We start from the raw sequence: 24121 nt of genomic DNA on the forward strand, positions 1-24121 counted from the left end.
CTGGGGGTACACCAAATGTCTGAGTTTTGTGACTGGGGAATGTAAGTGCATGCTCATCCTGATGTGTGCCACCTCAGACTTGGCTGTTCTTGATAATTTGCTGTCTTAATGCAATTGGATTCAGATTGATTCTAATTTTTAAATGCCCCATGCTTAATACTCTTCATATTCTTCTAATACAGTGATATCTCTTATTCTTTATCAGGTATTTGTGAGTAGCAGTGGAAAATACAGCGAACTTGGCCATCCGTTCGGGTATTTAAAAGCAAGCACTACTTTAACCTGTGTAAACCTCTTTGTGATGCCTTACAACTATCCTGTTTTACTTCCGTTGTTAGGTAGGTAATAAATTTACGTTGGACTGCCAATGCAGCTACTTCAGAGCAAAAGAAAAACAATAATGGTTGGTGTTCTGCCTTAGTTTGAGACATAATAAAATAATGGAGATCAGAGAGTAGAGAATGTTGCAAACTCTTTAACATAATTTGGGAGGAGAGGATTTTCATACCCCCTCTCCCTTTTTTTCTCTCCAGCAGAGGAGGAGAGCTACCTGCTTCCAGTGCATGTTTGATGCTGTTCACCTCCTAGACACGTAGCCTCTTCCTTAACCTGGAGTAAGCTTCAACCTCCATTCTTTTCCCTCATTTAGGGTGTGGTATATCCAGGTTTTGCAGTTGCTCTCGTAGCAGCTAATTTTTTACTGGAAGATCAGATGCAGTGTTTGTCATGGGTGTTGGGAAGAGGGAATTCTCTGACACAGTTTAGAGCAGGAAGAAGGAATTGAGCAGTGAAACAGTCTACATTTCTTCCCTGCCCAAAGGACCAGTGTTTTTTTCACTCCCACAATGAAATTACTTTCTACAGGAAAGATGGTATGAAAAGGTGCTGTGTGAATAACTGCCATAACAATCGTGGCTGTTAGGGTTCTGACATAAAGGTAATGGCAGAGAGAAGAGATTCCTGGGTGCTACTAACCCTTTTAGTTGCAGGTGCTGTAAGGCTTTTTTGTTCTGGTTTTTATGGGTGTGTTTAGTGATACAGAGTAACAGTGGAGATCAAGAGAATTAACATTGACTCTTACTGTCCTACACAGGATTTTTCCATTCATTTCTAGGAAAAAAAAAACAGAACACAGTTCAGGAATGCTTTTTCATAACCCTGGTCACAACCAAACATAAATTTGTGCTTGCTGATAATTTGAATGTGTCTTATATAGGCATCCATGGAGCCTAATAATTGTCCCAAAGTGTGCAAGTAGGATACTTCTAGAGTAAATTAGAGTTTCTGCGAGTTTGTGGCTGCTGAATTACTGCAGCAGATCCACTAGCTGAAAAGCCATCACTGATACTAAATGAATTTCCCTATTCATTTTGATGTTGACATTTGCAGTTTTGCTGCGTCTTCCCTGGCAGCTCTTGTCTTCCCCCTGCCTTTTTTGCAGGGGTGTAAAGCTCTTCCTACTCTTTGGAGAAAGGCATTTTTCAGTGTCTATAGTGCTATTCTGCAGCTTACTCACCTGGTATCCCATGTCTTAAATTTCTGAAGGCTGTTTAAAGGAAAATGCAGAGCTTCCATGTTGTCAGAGTTGTAAAGCGGATGTTTTCTCTAGAACGCAAATACTGTGCATTTCATATTGTTAACACAAACACATACACAAAGTGTTACCTTCAGATCTCCTTCCAGGACTTTGTTTATCCTTGGTCTCTAAGGCATGGTGGAATTAAGTTCTATGGAATATACATAAATCACAAAAGCAGATCTGGCCCCTTTTCTACTTAGCAGCACAGAAAATGACTTACGATGATAAGTGGCATACCTGTTATTTGTAGATGTTTTAAAAAATACTGACTCTTCAGTTTGTGGGTAGGTGGGGGTGGTTTCTGTTTTTAAACCCTCTCCTTGTGTCTGTCTTAATGCATACCAATAGCAGATACTGATGGTTCAGTAGAGGACTGACTGGCATGTGTGAAACCCATCTTTCATTACTCTCACCTAGATTAAAAAGGATGTGAGGACTTCCAAACCCAGAAATCTGCTCTATTCAGCCACTACCACCCATAGTGGTGCATCAGCGAGGTTCTAGTGGCTACTGCCCTACTGGTAGAATATTGCATTGGAGGACTGCATTGTGTTCAGTTTTGGGCCCCTCACTACAAGAAGGACATCAAGGTGCTGGAGCGTGTCCAGAGAAGGGCAGCGAAGTTGGTGAAGGGTCTAGAGCACATGTCTTATGAGGAGAGGCTGAGGGAGCTGGGGTTGTTTGGCCTTGAGAAGAGGAGGCTGAGGGGAGACCTTATTGCTCTCTACAACTACCTGAAAGGAGGTTGTGGCAAGGTGGGGGTCGGTCTCTTCTCCCTAGTAACAAGTGATAGGACGAGGGGAAATGGGTTCAAGCTGCGCCAGGGGAAGTTTAGGTTGGATATTAGGAAAAACTTCTTCACCGAAAGGGTGGTCAAGCATTGGAACAGGCTGCCCAGGGAAGGGGTTGAGTCTCCATCCCTAGAGGTATTTAAAGAACGGATAGATGTGGTGCTCGAGGACATGGTATAGTGATGGACTTGGCAGTGATAAGTTAACGGTTGGACTCAATGATCTTAAGGGTCTTTTCCAACCTTAACGATTCTATGATTCTGTGACTTGTCTTGGGATAGTACCATGGATAATCTCTCTCCCTTCCTTCTAGTGACTCTTTCAGACAAAGCCCAAACCACTTTACAGCTGCATTTGTTTGTAATGTCTTATCAAGTGGCTTACGTGTGTTCAGCCTTACAAACAGATAGCAGGATGCTTAAGGATTTTTTTCTTGCATTTTTGTATTCCTCCTGCATTCTTGAGCATGGGCAGTTTTAATTCTGTTTTTGGAAAATAGTGTAAGAGACAGCCCTAAAAGACAGGTAAGATAGGCATGCATGAGGAAGCTTGCAGATGATACTTGAGCAAACTGAAACAAGTTGTAGTGGTCTGTGACTGAAGGAGGTAAATTGTACCACATCCTATAGATCTGGTGATTTATATCTCGGTTTCTGCAAGAGTGGTTTTGGGAATGCTGTAGCCTCTCCTAGCTTGTAGCTTAATGGGTCTGCTTTTAGAATCTAAAGTTTTGTCAGGAAAGGAGCCAATTAATGAGACTTCATAAAACTCCCTGTGTTATACCTGACCCGTGTACTGTGGTAAATTGGTTGTCTGACAAAAATTCTGGTCTCTAGATGTTTTACAGAGGTAAGACGAACCATGTGGGATGTGCTGTTGCAGCCGAGTGGCTCCTTTTTGCTCTCGTAGGAAAGGCTCGAGAGGCATCGTGCCTCGCTTGGGGTGGTGGTTTGCTCTGGGAGCTGAGGAGGTGGGGTGCAGTTCTTGCCTTTTTTTTTGTTCAGTGTGAGGCAGACTTCGGAAGACAGAAATTTTCACAGACAGGTGCTGACGTACTTTGGTGCTGAATATGTTTGGCCCACGGATTGTAGAAATTTCCTCTTGAAGGATTGTTGCCTTTATCTGATACTAGCAAAGCTGTTGTACTTCAGATATTCTTCCGTTTAAAAACAAATGTACAGCCAGGATCGTAAAGTAGAAGTCAAACGAGGGGTTAGAGAGAGAGCTTAGCGAAGATGAGGTATACTTCTGAATGCTCCTGCCTTGCCTAAGTGTTTCCTTGGCTGATCTTAGCTGCGTTAGTGGGAGGGAGGGCAGGCACTGCTGGGCAATAGGAGCGATTATTCATCAGGAGTGTCGGCAGAAGCAGTAGTGAAACAGCCATGATGAAAATAACATGAGAAGGTGGTTAATACCCTTTCTCTGTGGGTCTAAATATGCAGAAGGATGAGCATTTAGAAAATGTCTGCCCGTGAAGGACTGCAACAGGGACAGTTTCTTTTGATGCTTTTACAGGCTCTTTGAAAGAATATGCAAGTAATGATTTTTATTTTGGAAACCAAGGGATGTCTTTCTCACAAATGTGAACATAGCAAGCTGTGGCACAGGGAGAGAGAGCCAAACATTTTATGTCAATGGAAAATACCTTTTTTTAATGGTGGATACTATTTTACATTGTAGTGCCTTATTTTTCGCTAGGTTGTTCACAGGGGAGGATACTGCTGTCCGTGAGTGTGAAATTATGAGTCTCTACTGCTTAAACCAAAGGAGCCTATCTGTTAGTCCAGAGGCATTAGAAAGCTCAGAGAGTTATAGGAGTCACCAGGGAGTGGTGGTGTACTTGCTCAGGTGGAATTTAATGAGTGGTTATTTAAAAAAAAAAAGTGTAAGTTTTTACTTTGGGTTACATGGTGCAAGCTGTCACTCACAACTAGACTGTTGTCACATGAACTGTTCTTGCAATTAGGCTCCAGCTGAAGTACTAAAATTACCTGCTGACCATTCTCTCTCTTATACTCTCTTTTTTTTTTTTTTTTTTTTTCCCCCAACTGCTCACTGAGCTTGAAAGTGCATCAAGCCCCCTTATGTGTTACTGGGTATTAAAGATATGTATTGGTATCCTGTTTGTCACAGTTTGGTTCTTTTGTATATTAATCTGAAGTGGATAAAGACTTTGCAACACAGTTTTAAATTAACTGGTCTGTCTGTAGTTTTACCTGATCTCTTGAATTGTTGCAGCTTGTGGCCCTTTCCTAGTGGTTTTTAATACCATGTTCCCAATTATCCAGTGCTTTTAGCTCCCTCTGAGTTTAGAAGGAAAAGTAAATCTGTATTAAATGGACTATACAGAGAGTAGTATCTGAAAATGAATAGGTTGGATTAAAACCGATTTATGAAAGGATCTTTTCAATACTTTTGATTTTATCTACAAAAGTTTGGGATTTAAGCTGTGAAAGACATAGTTAACTGGGTTACTGTTTGTTTGCTTGTTTGTATAAATGATTATGTGCAGCCCAGGGCACAGTGGAAAAAGTACATTTCAAGTGCCTGTGTTGCAATCTGCTGACAGGGTGTGTGTCAAACTCTTGCGATAGAGGCAGGTAAGATGTTGATGGTGATGTTCTCTGTGAAACTTGTGGCTGTGTTTACCACCATGACCGTCTTCCTTTGAGAGGGTAGGAGTTCCTGCAGCGAGCTGGTGCTGTGGGGAGGCTCTCATTTTAAATAGACAAATCTTTGCTGACTCTCTACTTAGATTTGAGAACTTCTTACTTGGATAGCAAAGATCAGGGAGGTGCTTTTGCATTTGACTTAGACTACAGCTATGCTGTGGATTAAGAATCATAGCTAGCTGAGGATTATGAACCCCTGTGCCATTTAAGAGTGGCTGTGCAGTCGAACTGCAGGGGTTATATACTGCTACAACCTAAAGAGTGCGGGAGGTGAGACAGTAATAAAGTGCTGATAAGGGGTTTAAGGTTCAAGCTGTACTCATAACCAACCCATAGACTTCAAAATATTAGGACATACTATGATACTGAACATGTTACATTTTTATTTATTTTTTTTTTTACTTTGAATTTTGGGAGAGGGCATAGTTTAACTTCCATTTTGCTACAAAAAGCTAATAGGGTTATAAGATAAAACTGGATGTTATTTTATATTGCCATATGTCATGATATCATCACAGGTTCTTTTGGATAATAGTGCTAAGCATGTGGTATATTGAGATTTTAAATGGAGTTCTAACTTGTCCTCTCAAACTCCACCCCACTTCCTTCAGGCCAGGAAAGAGAACAATTAGCATCTGTCGTGTGGTTTTTATATGTGATACAGGATTCATTTAGATTGGAAAATACCTGTAATTAAGTGTGGTTTGACTATGAGAACTTGGAAGATCGTATCTTAACATCTGTTTGATTTGTGCAGAACATTATGCAAGTCAAATTTTCTTCTCCAAATATATCTTCATGAAAGCTCAATCCGGAGAAAACCATTTCCTAGCTGCATCTGTCTTTTGCACACCCTCTTCTGTGCATCTCTGTCTCCTGCAGCTCTCCCCACTTAATTTTTGGATATCCCATTCTCCAGTCCTCCATATCCCTCCATTAGCCTCATTTTGCCAGCGAGTTACAGCCCTCCTAAGGAGAAACTTGATCTCAGTTGATAATCCATAATTTCAAATGATAAATTGCAGGATACTGTGTTCGTTTTTGATGTTTAGAGATCACTGTTACAGTTTATAGCGTGCACGGCAAATAGGTACATGCTTCAACTCGGTGATTCCTAAACAGCACTATGCACACCTCTAGTGCAAGCAAGCTGTTTCTAAAACAGTATCCAAAGGAAATAAGCTGTCTGGTTGCCCCTCTCTTAAAGGGCAGCAGTTTTTGTAGCTAATTACTGTCTCTTGTCTGTATCTGTGGGAGAGTTTGCTGCTCTGGCAGGAGGCAGGCAGTGTGGCTGGAGGTATGCCCCTTCTCTGCCGCGGGCAGCTGCTGCTCTTGTCGGCCGAGTCCAGCAAAGCTGACCAGAAAGATTCCCTGCTCTGATACTATTTTTTTTTTTCTTTCCCTTTGATGCCCAAGAATATTTTTATTGGAGACCAGAATTCATCATACAGGTTGAACAAAAGAAGGCTGGGCTGAAAATGGAATTTGAACCAAATGAACGTTGTTTGGTTTAATCAGATACAGGGAGTGCCTGATGATGCAAGAGAGAGGCAAGGGAGGTGAAACTCTGAACAGGTGGATCTGTTGCACCTTCCACGCTGCTAGTAGTTGTGTGCAGTATTTAAGTCTGGTGTGCCTTGTAAGTTTGCCTGTAATGAGGACTTGTTCTGGATTGTTTGCTGCAGCTAGGACTGGGGATTCGCAATCCGTCAAACCTAAGGTTAAGAACAGTTTTTGTGAGGAAGCCCCATTGGGAGATGGGTGGAGGGAGGAGAAGAGGGGGGGAAACTTGGCACGTTGAATTTTGGATAATGCTAATGGTCTGGGACTATATAAATGAAACCTTCTTTTGTTGTTTTCCTTGTTGCAGATGACTTGTTTAAGGTTCACAAACTTAAGCCAAATCTGAAGTGGCGACAGGCTTTTGACAACTACTTAAAAACAATGCCTCCTTACTACTTACTGGTATGTTCCTTTTCTCATTTCCTCCTCCTGGGTATAATGGCTGGTGTGACCAGAGTCCTGTGCATCATACCTCTTCCTAGTAAACTTTGTTTACGTAATTATGATGACATTTTAGGTAGTAAACATTTTGCTTTGCAGAGGTATGTAGATCAGGTCAAGCATTTTTAAGAAATCAATAAATTTATAGTAATATTGAGTAATAGTAACTATGTTAAGATATTGAATGTGTTTTCGGTTCGTTAAATATTAAACAAACTTTGATCTAAAGTACTTTAGATTGTTCAGAGAAACCAAATTTGGAATTATTTTTGTAACTTGATAGGGAAAATGCAGATTGTTTATTAATGTGGGTGAAGTGCTAGAACGTGGGAAGCTGATACTAAGAGAACTGGCTGGGCCAAATAAAGGGTGGGGGGAGGCACCGTGTCACCTTTTACATGTAGCTTGGACAATGCACCTCAATATGGACTTGCATCATCCCGGCTATTCTGGTACTGAGCCTTTGAGTGGAAATTGCCAGTGGCACCACACCGTGTGGTGTCTTGGTAATGTGGCATAATGTCCATTGCGAGCTAGTTAGACTACCAAACTCATGTCACATGTTATCTGAATAGACTTGAATTTTAGTGGCCAAAAGTGGAAAAGCTAGAGCACTAATCCATGTGCCTTAGCTTCCTGTAATTGATCTTATAAATTTTTTTTTTAAAGACTTATTCTCTTACTATTGTGTATTTTGTTTTCCTTATAGCCATTAAAGAAAGCCCTAAGGATGATGGGAGCTCCAAATCTGATATCAGATAATTTAGATTGTGGACTTAGTTACAGTGTTATCTCTTACCTTAAAAAACTCAGCCAACAGGTAGTATTGATAAAACCTTTGCAATTAGAAGTGCGTTGATTATTTAGTTTGTGGTAATCTCATTATAAAGCAGTTAATCCCTGTGGGAGTTCATACGGGTGTACAGCATATGTTATAATTGAAGATTGGTGAGCATTTCCACCGCACATGTGGATGAATCTAGAGTGATTCTGTAGCCAGTGATTGTGCCTTCTGTAAGTGGTGGAGGGGAGTGCGAAGGAGACCTCTTGAGCTACATTTTAAGTATCTGCTAGACCTTTAAACTCCAAAGATTATCACTAATTGGATTTATGACTGCTCTTGCCATTGTTCTTCACAGCTGAAGTCAGAGGCTTGCTCTCGGTCTCATGTTTATTTCCATGTGTGCCTTGGCAATGTGTATGTTCCAAAAAAGTGTACGTTCTTGTCCACGGGGATTAAAGTCATAGTTCAAGCTTTATATCTGAGCTTCCTGTTTCCTTCAGGTCAAATCCATTCTATGTGTTAAGCGTGACCTGGTGGGAAATAGTCTTTACATATCTCTTTCTCTTTGTCAAGAATGCCATTTCAGGTGTAAGTGTCTGAAAGCCATGCCTCCTTAGCACAAATGGTTCTTACAACGGTAGTTTAATCTCTAGAAGTCAGTGGGGAAGCAGTGCAGCCTTTAAAATTACAAGAAAAAATCCTCCGCCTTAAAGAATGCACAAAATACATTCCAAAAGCCTCTGAATGACTGAGCGTCTATTAGACGTAAAACTTCTGTGGTATTTTGGGAACTTAATGATATGCAAATTCATATTATTTATCTGCAATATGGAGTTGGAATGGCTTGAGACTGTGGTTTTCACAGACATTCTCAGCACATGAAACAGTTTAAGGGTGTTGAATGCATTATAAGCTCCTGTATAGGGACAAGCAATTCCAGAATTCTGCTGTGCTCCTGCTGTCCTTAAATTCAGAGTTTCCCACAGATAATGAGGCAAACCCTGCAGAGGATGAGATCTGGGGGAAGTGGGTTGCAATCACCATGGGTTTTGGGGTTTTGGTTGGTTGGGTTTTTTTGGAGGTATTGCAAGCGGGTCTTACTTTGATTGAATGCAGTTAAAGCTTAATACAGTAAAATTATCTGTAGCTATAATAAGAAATCTGTGCTAATTGGAGAAGTAATATGTTTTTAGAAACTTACTGCTGAAGCAAATTCCTTTTAAGACTTTTCTCCCTTATCTTGTTGCAAACATATAACGCAAACCTTAGTTCATAGGTTGTTTCAAAAATGAAATCTGGAATTATGCTACTGTATCTGAATAATACTGTTTTAGATGCAACTTTACAGTAACCTAAGGCATCCCCCCCTTCCATTATTTTTTTTTTCTTTCCCTTTAAAGATGATTCTTCAGGGACACAAAAGAAAGTCACAAGACTTGCAGCAAAATCAGGGATATTCACAGACCTCCTACTAGCATATAAATTTAGATACACTGGCTAAATATTTTTTCCATATGCTAGCACATTAGGATTTCTTTCTACTTGAGATCTAATCTATGTAATCCAATATATCCCTGGGTAGGTAGTTCTCCCATTTGTTGTAGTTGGGAGCTAAATTTGTAGTTTTATTCTGTTAACGTGCTATGTGTTTTATACTGAAAATCTGCAATGCCTGCTGATTCTTTAACTCACGGTGTGATTCCATTTTAGACAAAAATAGAGTCGGAACGGATAATAGGTTCAGTGGGTAAGAAAGTTCCACAAGAAATTGGAATAAAAGTGAAAAATCACTCCAGTGGCCTCTCCTTGGTACACAGTAGGGATTTTAAGCAACTGCTGCAAGGGATCACTGGTGAATCTCCACTGAGACTGGCGGAAATGAATGTTAAAGAATTTGCTGGCTTCCACATAGGACTTCTAAACAAGGTAAACAGTGTAGTGATCTTGCATGATTAAGCAGTTGATCTCATCTGTTTTAAATGGGTAACTTTTATGGACTTAGTGTAGAAGGAGGAAGTAAGTACTTCAGCTGAATTGTGAAGAGTGCAGCATAGGCATAAATAGCAAGAAGAGTAAATGCAATTTTTTGCACTTGCTTTTGGGACACTGTTTCAAAATCTCATGGTAGTAAACAAAGATTACTGTGTTTAAGTGACAATCTCTGCAAAAGACAGCTAGTGTTGTTCGTTGACGAATTAACATGCTTAGTTTTAATGGAGCTGAGAGCACTAATGCTGAATAAGGTCTTGTTGAAAGGACAGTAATTGAGTTTGCTGTATCCAGTTATGAAGCTCTGAAGTTACTTCAGAATAGTTTTTTTAATAGTTAACATTATTACAGTTCATAGAGGAATTTCTCTGTGCATGAGACCTGATGGATTAACTGAAACTTACTTGTTTTGTTATAAAACTAGGATTTGAAGCCACAGGCTTTCAGAAATGCATATGATATTCCTCGTCGCAGTCTTCTAGACCAGCTAACTAGAATGAGAACCAATCTTTTGAAAACACACAGGCTTATCTTGGGGCAGGATGAAGGTAAGTAGCCACTGTTCTTCATTAACAGTTTGGAGAGAATACAGCTATTTTTTTTTTTTTATTCCCTGAAGTAGTGTTTTCTGTCCTGGGTTTGGGAGCAGAAGTGGACAATCCATCATTTGTTGAGTCAGTGTCCTTCTCTTGACTCTGAAGGGGAAAGAAGGAAATTTTTGCCTTCTGTCATGCTTGCTTTGAATTTTAAAAATAAGTTTCATGGGAGAGCTTTCCCGTACAATAAGGTTCAGCAGATGTTTTTTGTAGTGATGGTAGCTTAAAGCAGAGAGGGGCTTATTTTGTTTTACCCCTGTTAGGTGCTTGTGGTCAAAAGATGCAGTTGTTAGCATAGAGATTAAACTTGCTTATTTTTCATTCTTCTTCTGCCAATGAAGCTCAACTCTTGCCAGCCTTATTTCCAAAATTGTAACCTTCAGCTCTTCCTCTGTAGTGAAAAGAAATAGTCATTTCTAGTTCTTAAATGCTAACACTTGCAATTGAAGTGTGTGAAGATTGTTTTAGGTTTAAGGTAGACTATATTAAGATCTCTTGTTCTGTTGCAGACTGCCTTCATAGTGTTCCTGTTGCTCAAATGGGAAATTACCAGGAGTACCTGAAAATGATGCCTTCACCCCTTAGGGAAATCGACCCAGATCAACCAAAAAGACTTCATACATTTGGCAATCCGTTTAAACAGGATAAGAAGGTAGGAGGAGCCACGCTATCTGCTGTATCTTTACATTTAACATGATTTGAAATAATTTGTGAGTAGAATTTCTCTCCAACAATGGCAGTATGTTGCTAACCCTTGTAACTCTTCTGTCATGTGTGGAAAGGAGTGGTGTCTTTCACGTGATCCAAGAGAAATGTGTAAAGAATCATGCTGATTTACAGAGTGGCTCTGGTCTTGTCTCTGGTTACAGTGTACATTAGATATTTCTGTTCTGAGAGCTGTAAAGTGATTTGAAAGCCACCTGAATTTTAACCCAGAGGGACTCGCTCCATCAATGAATTGATGAAAAAATGTCTATTTTGTAGTGTTTTTAAAAAATTTTTTTTTTCTTTTCAGGGTATGATGATAGATGAAGCAGATGAATTTGTCGCCGGGCCTCAGAATAAGGTTAAGCGTCCTGGAGAGCCCAATACTCCAGCGTCACTAAAGAGAAGGCGTAGCATGTCACCACTGTTGAGACGGCCACAGTCGCCACCTGTTGTAACGAATCATGTTGGTGGGAAAGGGCCACCATCTGCTTCTGGATCCCCATCATATCTGAACCTCAAAGGCATCCCAGCAAATAAAGGTATATTGAGTTGTAGTCAAGCAGCCTGCTTCGTCACAAGGGGGATTACTGTGTGGTTAAAAAAAAAAAAAAACGAAAAAACAAACACAAACAAAACCAAACCCACAAAACCCCCCAAAACCACCACCCCAAAAACAACAACAAAAAACCCCAAAACAAACAAAAAACCACAAACAAAACCTTACCAACTCTCTGTGCTTTGAGTTGATTCAAAAGGGTATATCAGCATGTATGTATGCTTTAGCGTTAATTAGGACTGAGTTTCTTTTGTTGGCCTAGATAAAACAGGCTGCTGCTATAGTAATGAAATCTGGAATAAAAAAAATAATTTTGATGGACTGTTTTTAGAAAAAAAATATTGAAACCTTTCGCCAAGGTGGTTTGGAGGTAGCAAGGATTTCAATGAGCTTTTAGTTCTCATTTGTGTGTTCTGTGGTGGGGAAGGAAAGTTAAAATATGGTTATGTTGTCATTTCCCATAAATAATAATTTTCTTGCCCACCTATTGCAGCAAATGGAGTCAGAAGAAAACTCTGTTAGCTGGTATTGGGGGAAGGAAGGAAAACATTAGTTTACTTAGAATTCATAACACTGTAATAGGAATACAGAAAATGGTGACTTCATGATAGTGAGATGAGATGTTAACAGTCCGAAGGGAAGTATTCACATTGAAGGCTGAATAAAAAAAGTATTGGAGAGTTGTACAGCAGTGTCAGATCACTCCACAGTACTTCAAACAAAAAAGGATACAGAACTGTTTCCTTTTGTGGTTTTGATACTGCAGTTATGCACTAGTAAGATACATATTCTTAATTTGTAGATACCAATAACAGCGTTGTCCAAGATGGCAATGGAGAGAAGAAAGCAGAAAATTGTCAGTCACTGGAAAAGCAAATTGATGGCTTACCTGTGCAAATGGCTCCTTCGGTTCCAGCTGCTATGGGAGAGGATGAAATGTTACCCAATGACTTAGACTCTCTACCTGTTGAATTCAATTGTTTAAGTGAAGATGGGTTGGATCATAAACCTGGTACCAACGCGCTTGTTCGAGGGCCTCTAAATTACAGCGTGACTGGAGATGACCAAAAACGGGCGATGGAGTCTACTTCCGAATCTGTGCCAAATTCATTTAAAATAACACCTATGATGTTGGAGGGAAACAATGCTGATATCAAAATTAAAGTGATGAAAGAGGTTCGCAAACCTGGAAGAAGTAAGTTGGTGGTTTGGTGGGTTTTTTTTTTTAATTGGTATATTATACATGGTACTAGAGAGAAGACTTCCTTCCTTGAAAGAAGGAGCTATTTTCAATATACATACAGCTTTAGATTTTGAATAATTTCTGATTGCTTGCACATGAGCAATGGAAGGACAGAAAAGGAAGAAAGTTCTTACATGCTGGGCAGGTGAGTTGAAGTTTAGACAGCAGTGCTTTGGTGGTTGAGTGCCAAGTGACCTTGTTTGCCCTTGAACATAGGTTAACTAGTATAAGAGGTACCCTGGGAAAGCAGCTTTCAGAGGTTTTGGTTTTACCCATGATCTAATGAGACTAGATAGACTTTGTCTTACGCTGCACTGCTCCTTGCATATGCACAGTGTACTTTTTGCTCTGTGTCCATCAAAACCTCCTTTGGAGGGCAAAGGCATATGTAGCTACAAGGGTGCATCTTGGAATATGTTCGAAAGGGAATCTTAACAGTTAATAGCGAGGTGATATTTTTTTTATTTTGTGAGATAGTGTAATTAGTGATGGCACACTGTTGCAAACTCTTTAAGAACTGAAGACTGAAAATTACTTTCTTCTTTTTTCTTATAAGGTTTGATAACCCCCCAAAATCTAAAATGTTGTGAGGAAAAGTAACTTGCCTTCTCAGCTTTTATTACATGTTTTGCCTGTACTTGTATACAGGATCAAAACCAAAACGCTGACCTGAAACTCCCAACTAATGTATATGCTGTAGAATTTGCCATAGGCATAATCTTTCCATTTTTTTCTTAAATGGCAGATGTCCCTAACGTGGTCTGTGTCTGAGTTGAATAATTTCTACAAATCAAACTACTGAATATTTTTCTAATACGTTGTCAAGTGCCAGTAATTAGTATAATGGAGTATACTTAACTCTTCTGTTTTTCTGATTTTGCATTGCTTTCCCAAAACTTAGTATTTTGTTGAGGCATGTAATCATTGTGACAGACTGAGGCTGTTGAGAGATGAAGCCATTTTTATGCTGCATCTGTATTTTATTTTTTTAAGATGTTTTAAAACTTCCTACTTGGGTATGTCTTTGTTTTCTGTTTTGCAAAGTGGGCTCATCTAATCTTATACCAAATTCATGTCTAGTAAATGGTGATGTAGAGCAAAATAGTACTCTGTTCAGTATGAGTCACCTGTCTTGCTGCAGAGTTCAGGCAGGCATCAAAGAACGAAGCTAAATAGTAGTGGGTTAAATATGTACATATAGTCACAGTTCTGACCATATATCCTCTCTGTGCCTGCTGCGTCGCTCTGAGCAGCCTCTTAGTCACAGCGCCATAAATACCTTCAAGCTGGGTTCAACTACAGAAAATATTGAAACAATGCTATTTTTAATTTGTTTCTAGTTTGATGTATCCAGTTCATTCTTTTGCAGTGGATATATTTACTCGTAGCAGTAAGATAAGTCATACTAATTGTGCTCGCACTAAGCATTGACAATTAGTCCTTCTAAGAGAACGAGTCCTAACCTCTGCTTTCAGAAATGACAGCTCTAGGATAAAACAGAACTTGGTGGCCCTGCGTGCATATTAACTGCTAATGATGGCTGTGTGTTCATGGAGATATGAGGCTTCTTTACCTAGCCTGCATTTTCTGAGGGCAGAGGTTTCTAGATGCTGCTTTTAAAGAGAACCTAATTCTTTAGTGCCACATTTGAAACCAGATCATCAGTATCGCTTCAAATTATTGGTATCGCCTGCTTTCTGCGCATACAGCTAATGCAGGCTTTTTTCTTGCCTTACGTGTATTACCATACACAGAAGCGTGAAACTCTGGGCTTTGTTTTTTCTTTTAGCTTTATTGGAATTGCGTTTGCAAGACTTATTTTTAATACCTGGTTGGATTTTTATCTTTTTTTTTTTTTTTTAGATTATGAAAAAATTTTCTCTCTTCTTGAGGAGGTGCAAGGACCTATGGAAATTCAGAAGTATTTCATTGAATTTGCTATCAAGGAAGCAGCAAGGTTTGTATAGATATAAATGACTGAGTCATAAATTAAATGTTAATTTAGATCATGATAGTAAATTGTAAACTTTTCCATACTAGTATTTTCTGTTTTCCTTTTTGACGTATTTCAATTATTATAGTTGTTTTAGTGGTCAAACTACCATTATATTTTTATAGCGTAAATGGTCTTTACTTAAAGTTTAAATGTGAAATAGAGAGACGGGTCGTTATTGAAGACTGGCCCAAAATTTTGGGTGGGTTGGGAAAGGGTGGCTGTATTAAATTAAATTTTCTGGCCATTCTAATGCCAGAAATAAAGAAAACTTTTCCGTACTGGAAACAGAGAGCCTCTGGTAATGTGATTTGTCATGGCTGAATAATCTTGAGTTGTTCAACTGTGTATTTGGAAGAAAAAAATTAAATTGCTTTCCCTCTCTTCCTTAGGTTTAAAAAACGGGTCTTAATACAACACTTAGAGAGAATACTAGAGGAACTAGAGTTCAGCAGCCTACCCAACAGAGTTAATCATGTCAACAGTAGATAATAATGTACCGGCCAGACGAATATGGACCAGGAATGAGCTTGCTGTGCCGCAGAAGAGTGGAAGAGGATGTAGCTGCTGCCCTCACCATCTTGGCAGTCAAGTGATTTTACTGTCACAGTCTGAGAAGAAGCAGTGGAGCTTTAACTTTAAGAACCTCTATCGGCAGAAGCTGGGCTATAACCTTAAGGATTTGCTATGAAAGGTGTGGCTTTTTTCCTGTGGAGGGTGCTATTTGCTCAACAGGCTGAAGAAAATAACCATTGCTGCCCCTCCTGCAGGTGATGAGAATTTACTCATTTGAACGCTGTCATTAGACATTTACGTGCTATAGGCAGCAGGTTGCACTAAAATGGGGCACTGTCAAATGCACACACTGTCTGCATCGTGGAGAGAGCCCGTGTGTTCCCAAAAAAAACCCTCCCAGAAACACCTGCACTGGTAAAATTGCATGTTGCCACCACAGAGACAAGGGTCTTGTTCCCAAGAACTGCTAGCCATGCCTTTAAACTTGAAATGCAGTGTAGATTGAGTAAAGAAACTGCTATTGTGTTAATGAAAGCTAAAAGACAGCCCTGTGACTGTTACCACCCGATGGTCACTAAACAATCTACCTCAGACTCTCTTCTGTTTTGTCTGCAGACATTATGAAAGTGCACCTGAGGCTTCCCAGGTCCCCGACTTCAGTTCTCTTTCATCCTGTGAGGAGGACGGAGATTCTTCAGGTGGCCTTGGCACACGCTGTGCTTTGGAAGCACTAAAAGGAAACGCTTTTAAAAACGTGTATTTTAATGTTCATACAAAAGAGATTATTTTGAACAGTATTGTTACCAGATCACTAATTTGATATTTTAACTGTATAAATTTTTTGGAACATATGTATATATAAAATAAACCATTTTATTAATTTTTAATAAGTGCTAATCTGAGGAGTCTGTAGCGGGCAGCACTGAGTTCCTCCAATTGTCTGTTACCAACAGGCTGCTAACATTTTTGTAAAACCAGTGAGTAGTGTACCTATGCTGCAGCTGAACCTGGTCTGCACACCCTCAAACACAGCTCGCGGTTACAGTTGCAGAGCGTGTTTGTGCCCTGGAGCACCTGCCCCATCACTCGGCTCAGCCTGCCTGGGGTGCACGTTTTTACTCAGTATTAAAGGCACTAAGTTCCAATTGACCAGCCTTTGGTTACCTGAGCTGGTATCCTCTCCTCCGTTCCTCTTACTCTTTTGTCCAAAGGTAATTTTATATATCACAAAATACACAAAGAAGACTGAAGCACCTACATGTAATTATTTTTTTTCCTTTAAAGCAGTACCAATAATGTGCCAGTAGTAAGCGGCTCTTCTGATAATTGTGTGTTTTCAGTTGTTCACACATAACATCCTCCGATCTTCTAACAGCTTTGTTTTAAAGACAGGTTGAAGTTGTGCTCATGTTAACTAGCTCTTCACCTCATGCTGCAAACATGCTAGAGATTGTGGTTGACTAGCCAGTGCATGAGAGGCAGGGAAATGGATTTTTAGCTGGTGAGCTTCTATTTCTCTGTTCCTGCTGGTATTTTTAATACTAGCTAGCCTGTGAGACATCTTTTCCGTCCGCTCTGAAGCAGTGGCCTTGTCTCTCTGGAAGATGCAGTTTGACCATTGGAATGACACCAGTGAAATTCAAGAAGGAAATAAAATCCAGCAACAGCAAATCTCTGCCACAGTGTTATATGAATGAAGTGACACGGGGAAGGGCGTTACTATAAATGTGTCCCAGTTCTTCTCTTGGAAGTAACTTTTATTCATCTGTACAATTGAATATTTTTTAAAAAACACAAATACCTTTGAAAGATACAAAGCGGGGATTCACTTCTTCAGAATCGTTATGTAGAAGCTGTGTGTCACCATGATGGACCTCCCATGCCCAATGCTGGACTCTTAAAAGGGAATTTATTTACAGAAGGTCAGATATACTGTGCATACGTTGTTTTAAAATGGACTGGTTGCATGCATCAAGTTGCATGTAATATGCTATTTTTGAAGTAGTGGGTGGTAAGAGGAAACAGCTCTCTTCGATCTAGTTAATGGTTATTTAATCTTCTTTCCTGGTTCCAGAGACACTCATTTGATGATAATGTGTCTGAGCAGGGACTGAGTTTTTAACTAGTGACCTTGTTAGTATGTAAACCTGCTCTTTTGATGTGATGCAGTTGGCTGCCAAATCAGCCACAGGAAGCTGGTGACTTTCATTGACTTGTTTGGAACCTTATACCTCAGAAAAGGCACAGAAACAACAAAATAGTCCATTCAAGTGCAAGCCTTGAGAATTTTCCCTTACCTCACCATTATTTTGTCTGAATAAATTGAATTTGGATCAGAATATTAGAGCGGAAGAAACATTGGACATGAGTCTTCATAAGAAGGAAGGAAGATGTACCGCCCTAACAGGTTGTATCAGTGAAGAGACGAGAAAAAGGAGCGACAGTAATCCACCTGAGAGTGCGCACAGCCCTGCTTCCCAAATGGAGCACAAAATGAATGTTGCTTGCTTAGCATTTATTGTTCAATAAATGCTCCACGGCCACATTAAGGAGAATCGTAGCGGAGATAACTTGTCATAAGACAAACAGCCGTGCTGGATGGGTGGAACATGCATTGAACAAACAGTCCACAAGCTTTGGTGGCACGTTTTGCTTCGGTGTGCAACCGGGAGAGGTTACGCTAGTGTCAAGCCTTGCCTTTTCGAGGTAGAGCCCATGACCTCCGACGCAACAGCTGCGTTACTGAGAGCATGCCTAGTCTGTGCGACAGGTGAGCCTCTCCACAACAGGAGCGTTCCTCACCAAGGGCTCGGGTCCACAAATTGCATATGGATGTGTGGATGGAATCTGGAAAGCTGTATTGCGCTTTGCTCCAGCTTAGATTTTTGGGCCCTTATCTAAGGTTGAAATAATCTGGCACGGTTAAACTGGAATGTTAGAAAGTGGGGAAAAAATAGGTCTCACTGTGTTTCCTGCAAGGAGCGTTGTTTAACAATCTGAATTAACAAATTATCTTTCTGCCATGGGGAGAAGGGCTGTGTGGTATTTTGGAGTCTCGATACCTATTTGTATTCCGCTGCTTCCATTTCCTGACTCTCTCTTCACTAGGCATCCTCATTGCTCGTTATCTTTATTTTTTTCCCTTGTAAGCACCAAGGACTCTTCCTCTTCCCTAAAATGAGCCCGTACCCATGCAGCTCCCAGTCCAGTCGCTGATGGCAGATGTCTGTTAGGTGCTGCTATTCCCAATCTGCGTGCGCAGTGTATTCTTGCCCATGCTTAACCAGCATCAGAAAACTGTTGTCGTCTTCCAAAATAAAAGCCACAGAGGCTGTTACTATGCTATGCTTGACTTCGCAGTGGTCAGGCCATTGTGTATCTCCCTTTACGGGAAACTGTACCAAAAAAACCACCTCCACACCATTTTTTTTTCTGTTTTTCTTCTGGTACTTTTCTGCAGGTTCTGCCTCTAAACTGGCTGGCTGAAATGGCAGCAATGTAGGGTATTGAGTTTGTTTCTTTTTGTTATGTTGTTTAGTATCTCCTAAGAAACTTCTGATGGAAAAAATGAGTGGAAATGCATTGGCTAACAGAAACAAACTATTTAAAAAAACTATAAAGCTGAACTGTAGTGTTTCATACCAGCAACATGGCAACGTCACACCTTTAGCAAATGGACTCTAGAGTGCTTGTCTTGAAGAATATACAACCTAGTTAAGCTAAAAACAAAGCCAAAGACACTTCAGATCTGGCAGAAACAAGGTTTGGCAAAGATCTAAGGAAGGATGTTAGTCACTGGATTTAAAAGGAGCTGCTGCTTTCAGGTCTGCAAAAACAAGCTGAAGTCTGTCTTAAGTGGAAAAGGAAGAAACTGAAGAAGAATGATGCCTTGGGGTTTAACAAAAATCTTGTGGCCTGCAGGAATTGTTAAGCCGTACTTCTAAATCTGAATCTTACGATCAGTTTTTTACTGCCTTATTTAGGCTGTCGTTTCAGGGAGGGAAGACTAAAGCAAAAAGGCTGGACCTGTCTGATTTTCTGTATTCCAGTTCAGCTGCAACCTGGCACGTTGTTTCATCCTTGAAAGTAGACTGTTGGCTTGGCTTGGGCATTGGTGGTTTTCTTCTGTCATTCTGCGTTGACAGTGTTTTCGACTGTCTCTTGGTAGTGGCTAAAAGAGCGTGGCAGTTTTGCAGGAACTCTGCTGTCCATCAAGCAGGGAGTGCGGGCAGAGGCTATGGGTAGGGTTGGTGGGAAAAGCAGCCGCTGCTTGCATGCTGTGAAAGCTGGTTCAGCTTCATCTGTTCAACTTCAGAGCCTTCGTTTTAAAAGCGTATGAGATGCTTCTCAAGGCTGGGAGTGCAAATGTGGTAACTTCAGCAGCAGGTTTTTCAGAATTCAGAAGAACACACCAGGGAAGGAGTTAAACTGTCGGTACAGCCTCGTGCTAAACTCACCGGAGGGTATTTTCATGTGCAGTGGAAGAGCAGAGCTGTATGTGCCTTCCCTGAGTTGGCAGCCATGTGAGTTTGCTAGGAATGGTGACTGCTGCTACCATGTAAAGAAAACAAAATCACCCTTTACCATGAGTTGGGAAGCTATCAAAGAAGCTGCGTTTCATAAGATTTTGAGCTTGGGCTGAAGCTCTTAAGCAATTCATGGTGAAGTCCAAAAGACTGGTTTGGCCTGGGAGAGGCAGCAGAATGGAAACCCCTGATCAGATTTTTGCTAGAGATTTATTTGTTTTTTGTGAGAGCTTGGGAAAGTTTCATCTTCACATCTGCAATGGGAATTTCACAGCTATTTTCTAGTCCTGGAGCAGCTCCAACAGCAGTGGAAGTAGCCGGATCCTTGGCATTTATGTATGCTTGCTGTCAACCCGATCACTGTCACTCCTCTAATGCAAGCAGTCTTGCTTAATGTCACTTAAAATACTGGGCACCTCTGGCAATTTGCTGTATTGCCGTGCTCAGCTCGCCACTGCTGAGCAGCTGGTAGGAGGGACGGAAAGCCATTTGCGAAGCACCCTCACGGTGTGTCCCCGTTTGTAAAATACTTACAGCCTTGCAGGATGGTGAAACGGGAGGAGAGGTTTATAAAGCATTTTGGTAGTTAAAAGGGCAAAGCTCTGTTTGCGTGGTCAGCCTGTTTCTTGTCATTTTCTCCGGAGTATGTGCATATTTCAATGTTACGTTTTATTTGTAAATATTTAATATGTAGAATATATCAAAGAGAGGTTCAGCCTTTTATAAAGGATGGAGTTGGAAGACTTCCCCTCTTGGTTCGTCTTGCAGCTGTGACCCGTCTGCTTGTGCAGAGGTGGCCCTTGCAGAGAAGGATGCTGGGCTGCGCTCAGGTTTTCCCCAGGATGGGACTCGGCTCTGGAGCCCTCCCAGGTCTTGGATACGTGACGATAGGCAACTGCCTCCTGGCAACCGCAGCTGGATTTTTGCTGGATTTGTGGAAATGCACACAGTTTCTTGAGGTGGTGGTAGTGTGAGCAGTTACTGTCTGGGGACAACTTTTAAAGCTTAGGAACCTGTCGGTATAATTGGGGTTTGATCATAGGCAGTTGAAGGTGTTTTGATCCGTCTACACGGCTGTAGTAGTTGCCTGATCTCTTGGTAGTAGTGGGTGCCTTGGGATTCAAGGGTGCTTTCCTAAGTAGGACAGAAATAAAAATTTCCCCAAGACTATAAAAAAAAAAAAAAAAAAAGGCATTTTGCTGATTGCAGTTGATTATAATGCAGCTGCTCGATAGTGACATCCCAGCCATGGAAAAATAACATTGGTTCTTCGAGCTATTTTCCAGTCCGTGCAGTGTATTAAAATCCTTCATGCACAGCTGGCACATTTAACTTTGATTATGTTGTTGAAGTGACTGATCTGAGAGCAGCCTGGATCCCAGTTGCTTGCAGAATTCAAAAATAAGGTTGTTCCAATTCATCTGCAGTTGGTTATTTTGGAAGAGAGGCAAACTATCTTGAGTACTTTTAGGGCTGCTAATTAAAGTCTTGTGGCACTCCTCTGAGAGAGCCTTTAAAGATGGATGGAGGGACTTACCCAAGGTCGTATAGTGTGTCACTAGCAAAGATGATTATAAAATCCATGCCCTAATTTGGTCTTGTACGCTGGATTATTTCCCTGGTGTTGAAAATCCCACCACAAAACAACGTGCTGGCTGCCGGGCTCTTGTGCGTGTCGGTGGGCTCCTCCCTGCGCTCCCGACCTGCCAGCCCGGGTCTGGCACGGGGGGAGCGTGGGCTGGGGATGGGGCAGGCTCTCCAGGGATGGCTTCCATGCGGAGGTGAGTGCCTTTTGCTGGAAGTGCACCTCTGGGGCTGGAAAGAAGCGGGAGCTTGGAAAGAGGGAGGTGGGAACGCTGTAGAGAAGTCGCCCAAGCCTGTAGGCGCTCATGGTGTTACTGCCTCTTCTTTAAATTCGAGTTCTGTCTTCTGACTTGAGCTGCTCTGGCGCCTTTTCTTTCTCAGCCACGTAAAAGTGTATTTTTAAATTCCTCTGGCATCCCCGGATTCAGGGCTCCTCCCTCTGCCAACGAGAAGCAGGCAGAGCACAGAAGCTGCTATCCAAAATGATCATTAGTGGAAAAGGAGACGGTGGGGGACTGACAGGCTCTGGAAGAGGCTGTTTTAAGCGCATCGCGTTCAGCAAATCCTCCTGCAGGAGTGTTGTTAGAAAATAGGAATGCGAAAGGGTGGCGGTTGGAGTGCTGCAGCGGCGGCGTTTGGCTTGCCGGGAGCCGGGTGCGGGCAGGGCATGCCGGGGCTCGGCCTGCTGGCGGGAGATGCGGGGAAGGATGCTCACCGAGCTGCTGCTGCGGCTATCCCTGTGGCTTACAGCTGGTGAAACAGGGTGAGACTGACTCCTGGAAACGGGCTGTGAATTCCCCTGAGGAAAGGCAGTTGCTGGTGAGTCACGGCCTGGGCTGTGATGGGAAACTGTTGCTGGATGATAGGTTGAGCGATGGCTTTCCCGAAGTGCACCACAACAGGACCCTGAGGAGGCTCTGACCTTGCGGGGCAGCTGAAAGCTGTTTTTTGTCTGGGTTCCAGGTGGCCAAATCCTGCATTCCTGCAGATGTAAGCAGAGCTGGCTCTCTGCCTTGCACGCTTGGACTCAGTGTGCCCGCTCTGTTGAGGTGAAAAGGGGCTCTGAAAGCAAGGGAATGAGAGGGACTGCTCTTGCCACGACAGCAAACCACTGAGAGGTTGAAAATGGCAATGAAAGCCTTGCCTCGTTCATCCCCAGGCACGGACCTGTGGGTGGGGAGCTCCTCAGAAAGGGGAAGCCTGCACCACGACGGTGTCTTTGGGGAGGCCGTCACACGTGCTCAGCATGCGGCCGGAGTCGGTGCCTTGCAAGCGGGGTGTCGCGGTGCCGTGCTGATGGACGGCTTGCTCTGCTCGTCCTGGAACTGCATCCGACACGACTCACCTCTTTCTTTTCAGTCCTGTCCTAACTTGCGCATTAGTTGAGTGTCCCAGTGCTCTGCTCCCCAGCACGTGGTGGGGTCGAGCCTCATTTCTGGCTCTTTCAAGCTCTGCGGTTACTGTTTGAGCTTGAGAAGCAGGAGCAGAGAGAAGAGCGCCTTGCAAACCTCCCCTGACCACTGTTCACATTGTGCTGGGTTGGGAGACATCTCAGCCTGTCCCTTTCGGAGGTTGTCCTCTCCTGCGAGCCCTGGCCAACCCAAGGCAGCGGCATGGCTGTACTTCCACTAGACCTGGGTTTATTAACCATCCCCGTTGCACCCCATAGGATATGTGGGTCCCTCCCACGTGAGATGAATGTAGGTCTCGCTCTGTTGCCGCTTTCCCTTTGTGATCTGAGGCTGTTGTATTCAAACAGGTATTGAAGCAGCAGCCAGCTTCTGCTTCCAAGGGGTGGTGGTAACTTTGACATTGAAATGGCATCGCTCTCACCCAGGTCCCTGGGCAGAGATCTGGATGTGACAGTGGGCTGCAAACCAGGAGCAGCATGGTGCTCTTGGAGGAGGAGGGGGGATTATGTGGCCCCTTCTCTCCCCTCCGTGTGCTTTGTGTTGTGCTGGGGAGGTGCTGCCGTACTGTGGGGTTGCCCTCACTGGGGGCTGAGCCCAGGCCTGTGGGTGCCTCGGAGGCTCCGGTAACGTCCCAGGGAGCGACAGCTTCGTGTGGATGTGGAGAAGCGAGACGCTCTTTGGAGCACTTGCCAAACTGGCTCCTCCAAAACTGCTTTTCAATGCGTCTTGTGCATGTCTGTGTCCGGGACAGGGGAGTAAATGGCTGCTTCAGCGTTTGCTGTGCGCACCGGGCGCTCTTCCTGCATCCTGCGCTGTGGCAGAGACCTCCCGGGGACGGAGGATGCTGGGGCAGCCTGGGGCTCCGAGGACGTCAGCACTGGCCTTGCACGGCTGGCCCTGAGCTGCTCTAAAATACACAGCAGAAATACCTTGGGGGAGGAGGGGGAATTTTTTCTTTCCTTTTTTTTTTTTTTTAAAATCCTCAGTGAAGCCCTCCTGCAGCACGGCATGCCTCCAGCTAATCCCCAGGAAACTGGTTCAGCCAGCACCAGTCCGGCAGCAAGGGTTACACTGGGGATATGAACTGGGAGTAAGCAGCCACGTCTGTCTGGGGCGGGGGTCTGTGGGCTCCCCCGGACCATTGGCATAGGATGAACCGTTAGTTTGA

At 42.4% G+C, this 24121-nt stretch overlaps 1 protein-coding gene across 4 annotated transcripts in view; it reads left to right on the forward strand.

The window, feature by feature from the left end:
- Positions 1-16586, forward strand: part of LOC104012876 (integrator complex subunit 6-like) — a 43486-nt gene extending 26900 nt beyond the window's left edge. The window contains exons 9-19 of one of the 4 annotated variants that reach the window (XR_015702696.1): positions 206-338; positions 6913-7007; positions 7756-7866; positions 9541-9756; positions 10244-10367; positions 10925-11067; positions 11431-11662; positions 12482-12874; positions 14786-14879; positions 15308-15685; positions 16047-16585. Coding sequence is in view for 2 of the 4 variants with exons in the window: in XM_087749036.1 (XP_087605162.1) it covers positions 206-338; positions 6913-7007; positions 7756-7866; positions 9541-9756; positions 10244-10367; positions 10925-11067; positions 11431-11662; positions 12482-12874; positions 14786-14879; positions 15308-15407 (1641 nt within the window). In the remaining 2 variants the exon portion in view is untranslated. Of the gene's footprint in view, positions 1-205; positions 339-6912; positions 7008-7755; positions 7867-9540; positions 9757-10243; positions 10368-10924; positions 11068-11430; positions 11663-12481; positions 12875-14785; positions 14880-15307 lie in introns of all 4 variants that reach the window. The other 3 variants (XR_015702697.1, XM_087749036.1, XM_087749037.1) reach the window with 3 other exon arrangements.
- The last annotated feature ends 7535 nt before the right edge of the window (positions 16587-24121 follow it).

Source organism: Nipponia nippon, unplaced genomic scaffold (genome assembly GCF_047370975.1).
Source record: "Nipponia nippon isolate SJK-2023a ecotype South Korea unplaced genomic scaffold, ASM4737097v1 scaffold_12, whole genome shotgun sequence".
Lineage (NCBI taxonomy): Eukaryota > Metazoa > Chordata > Aves > Pelecaniformes > Threskiornithidae > Nipponia > Nipponia nippon.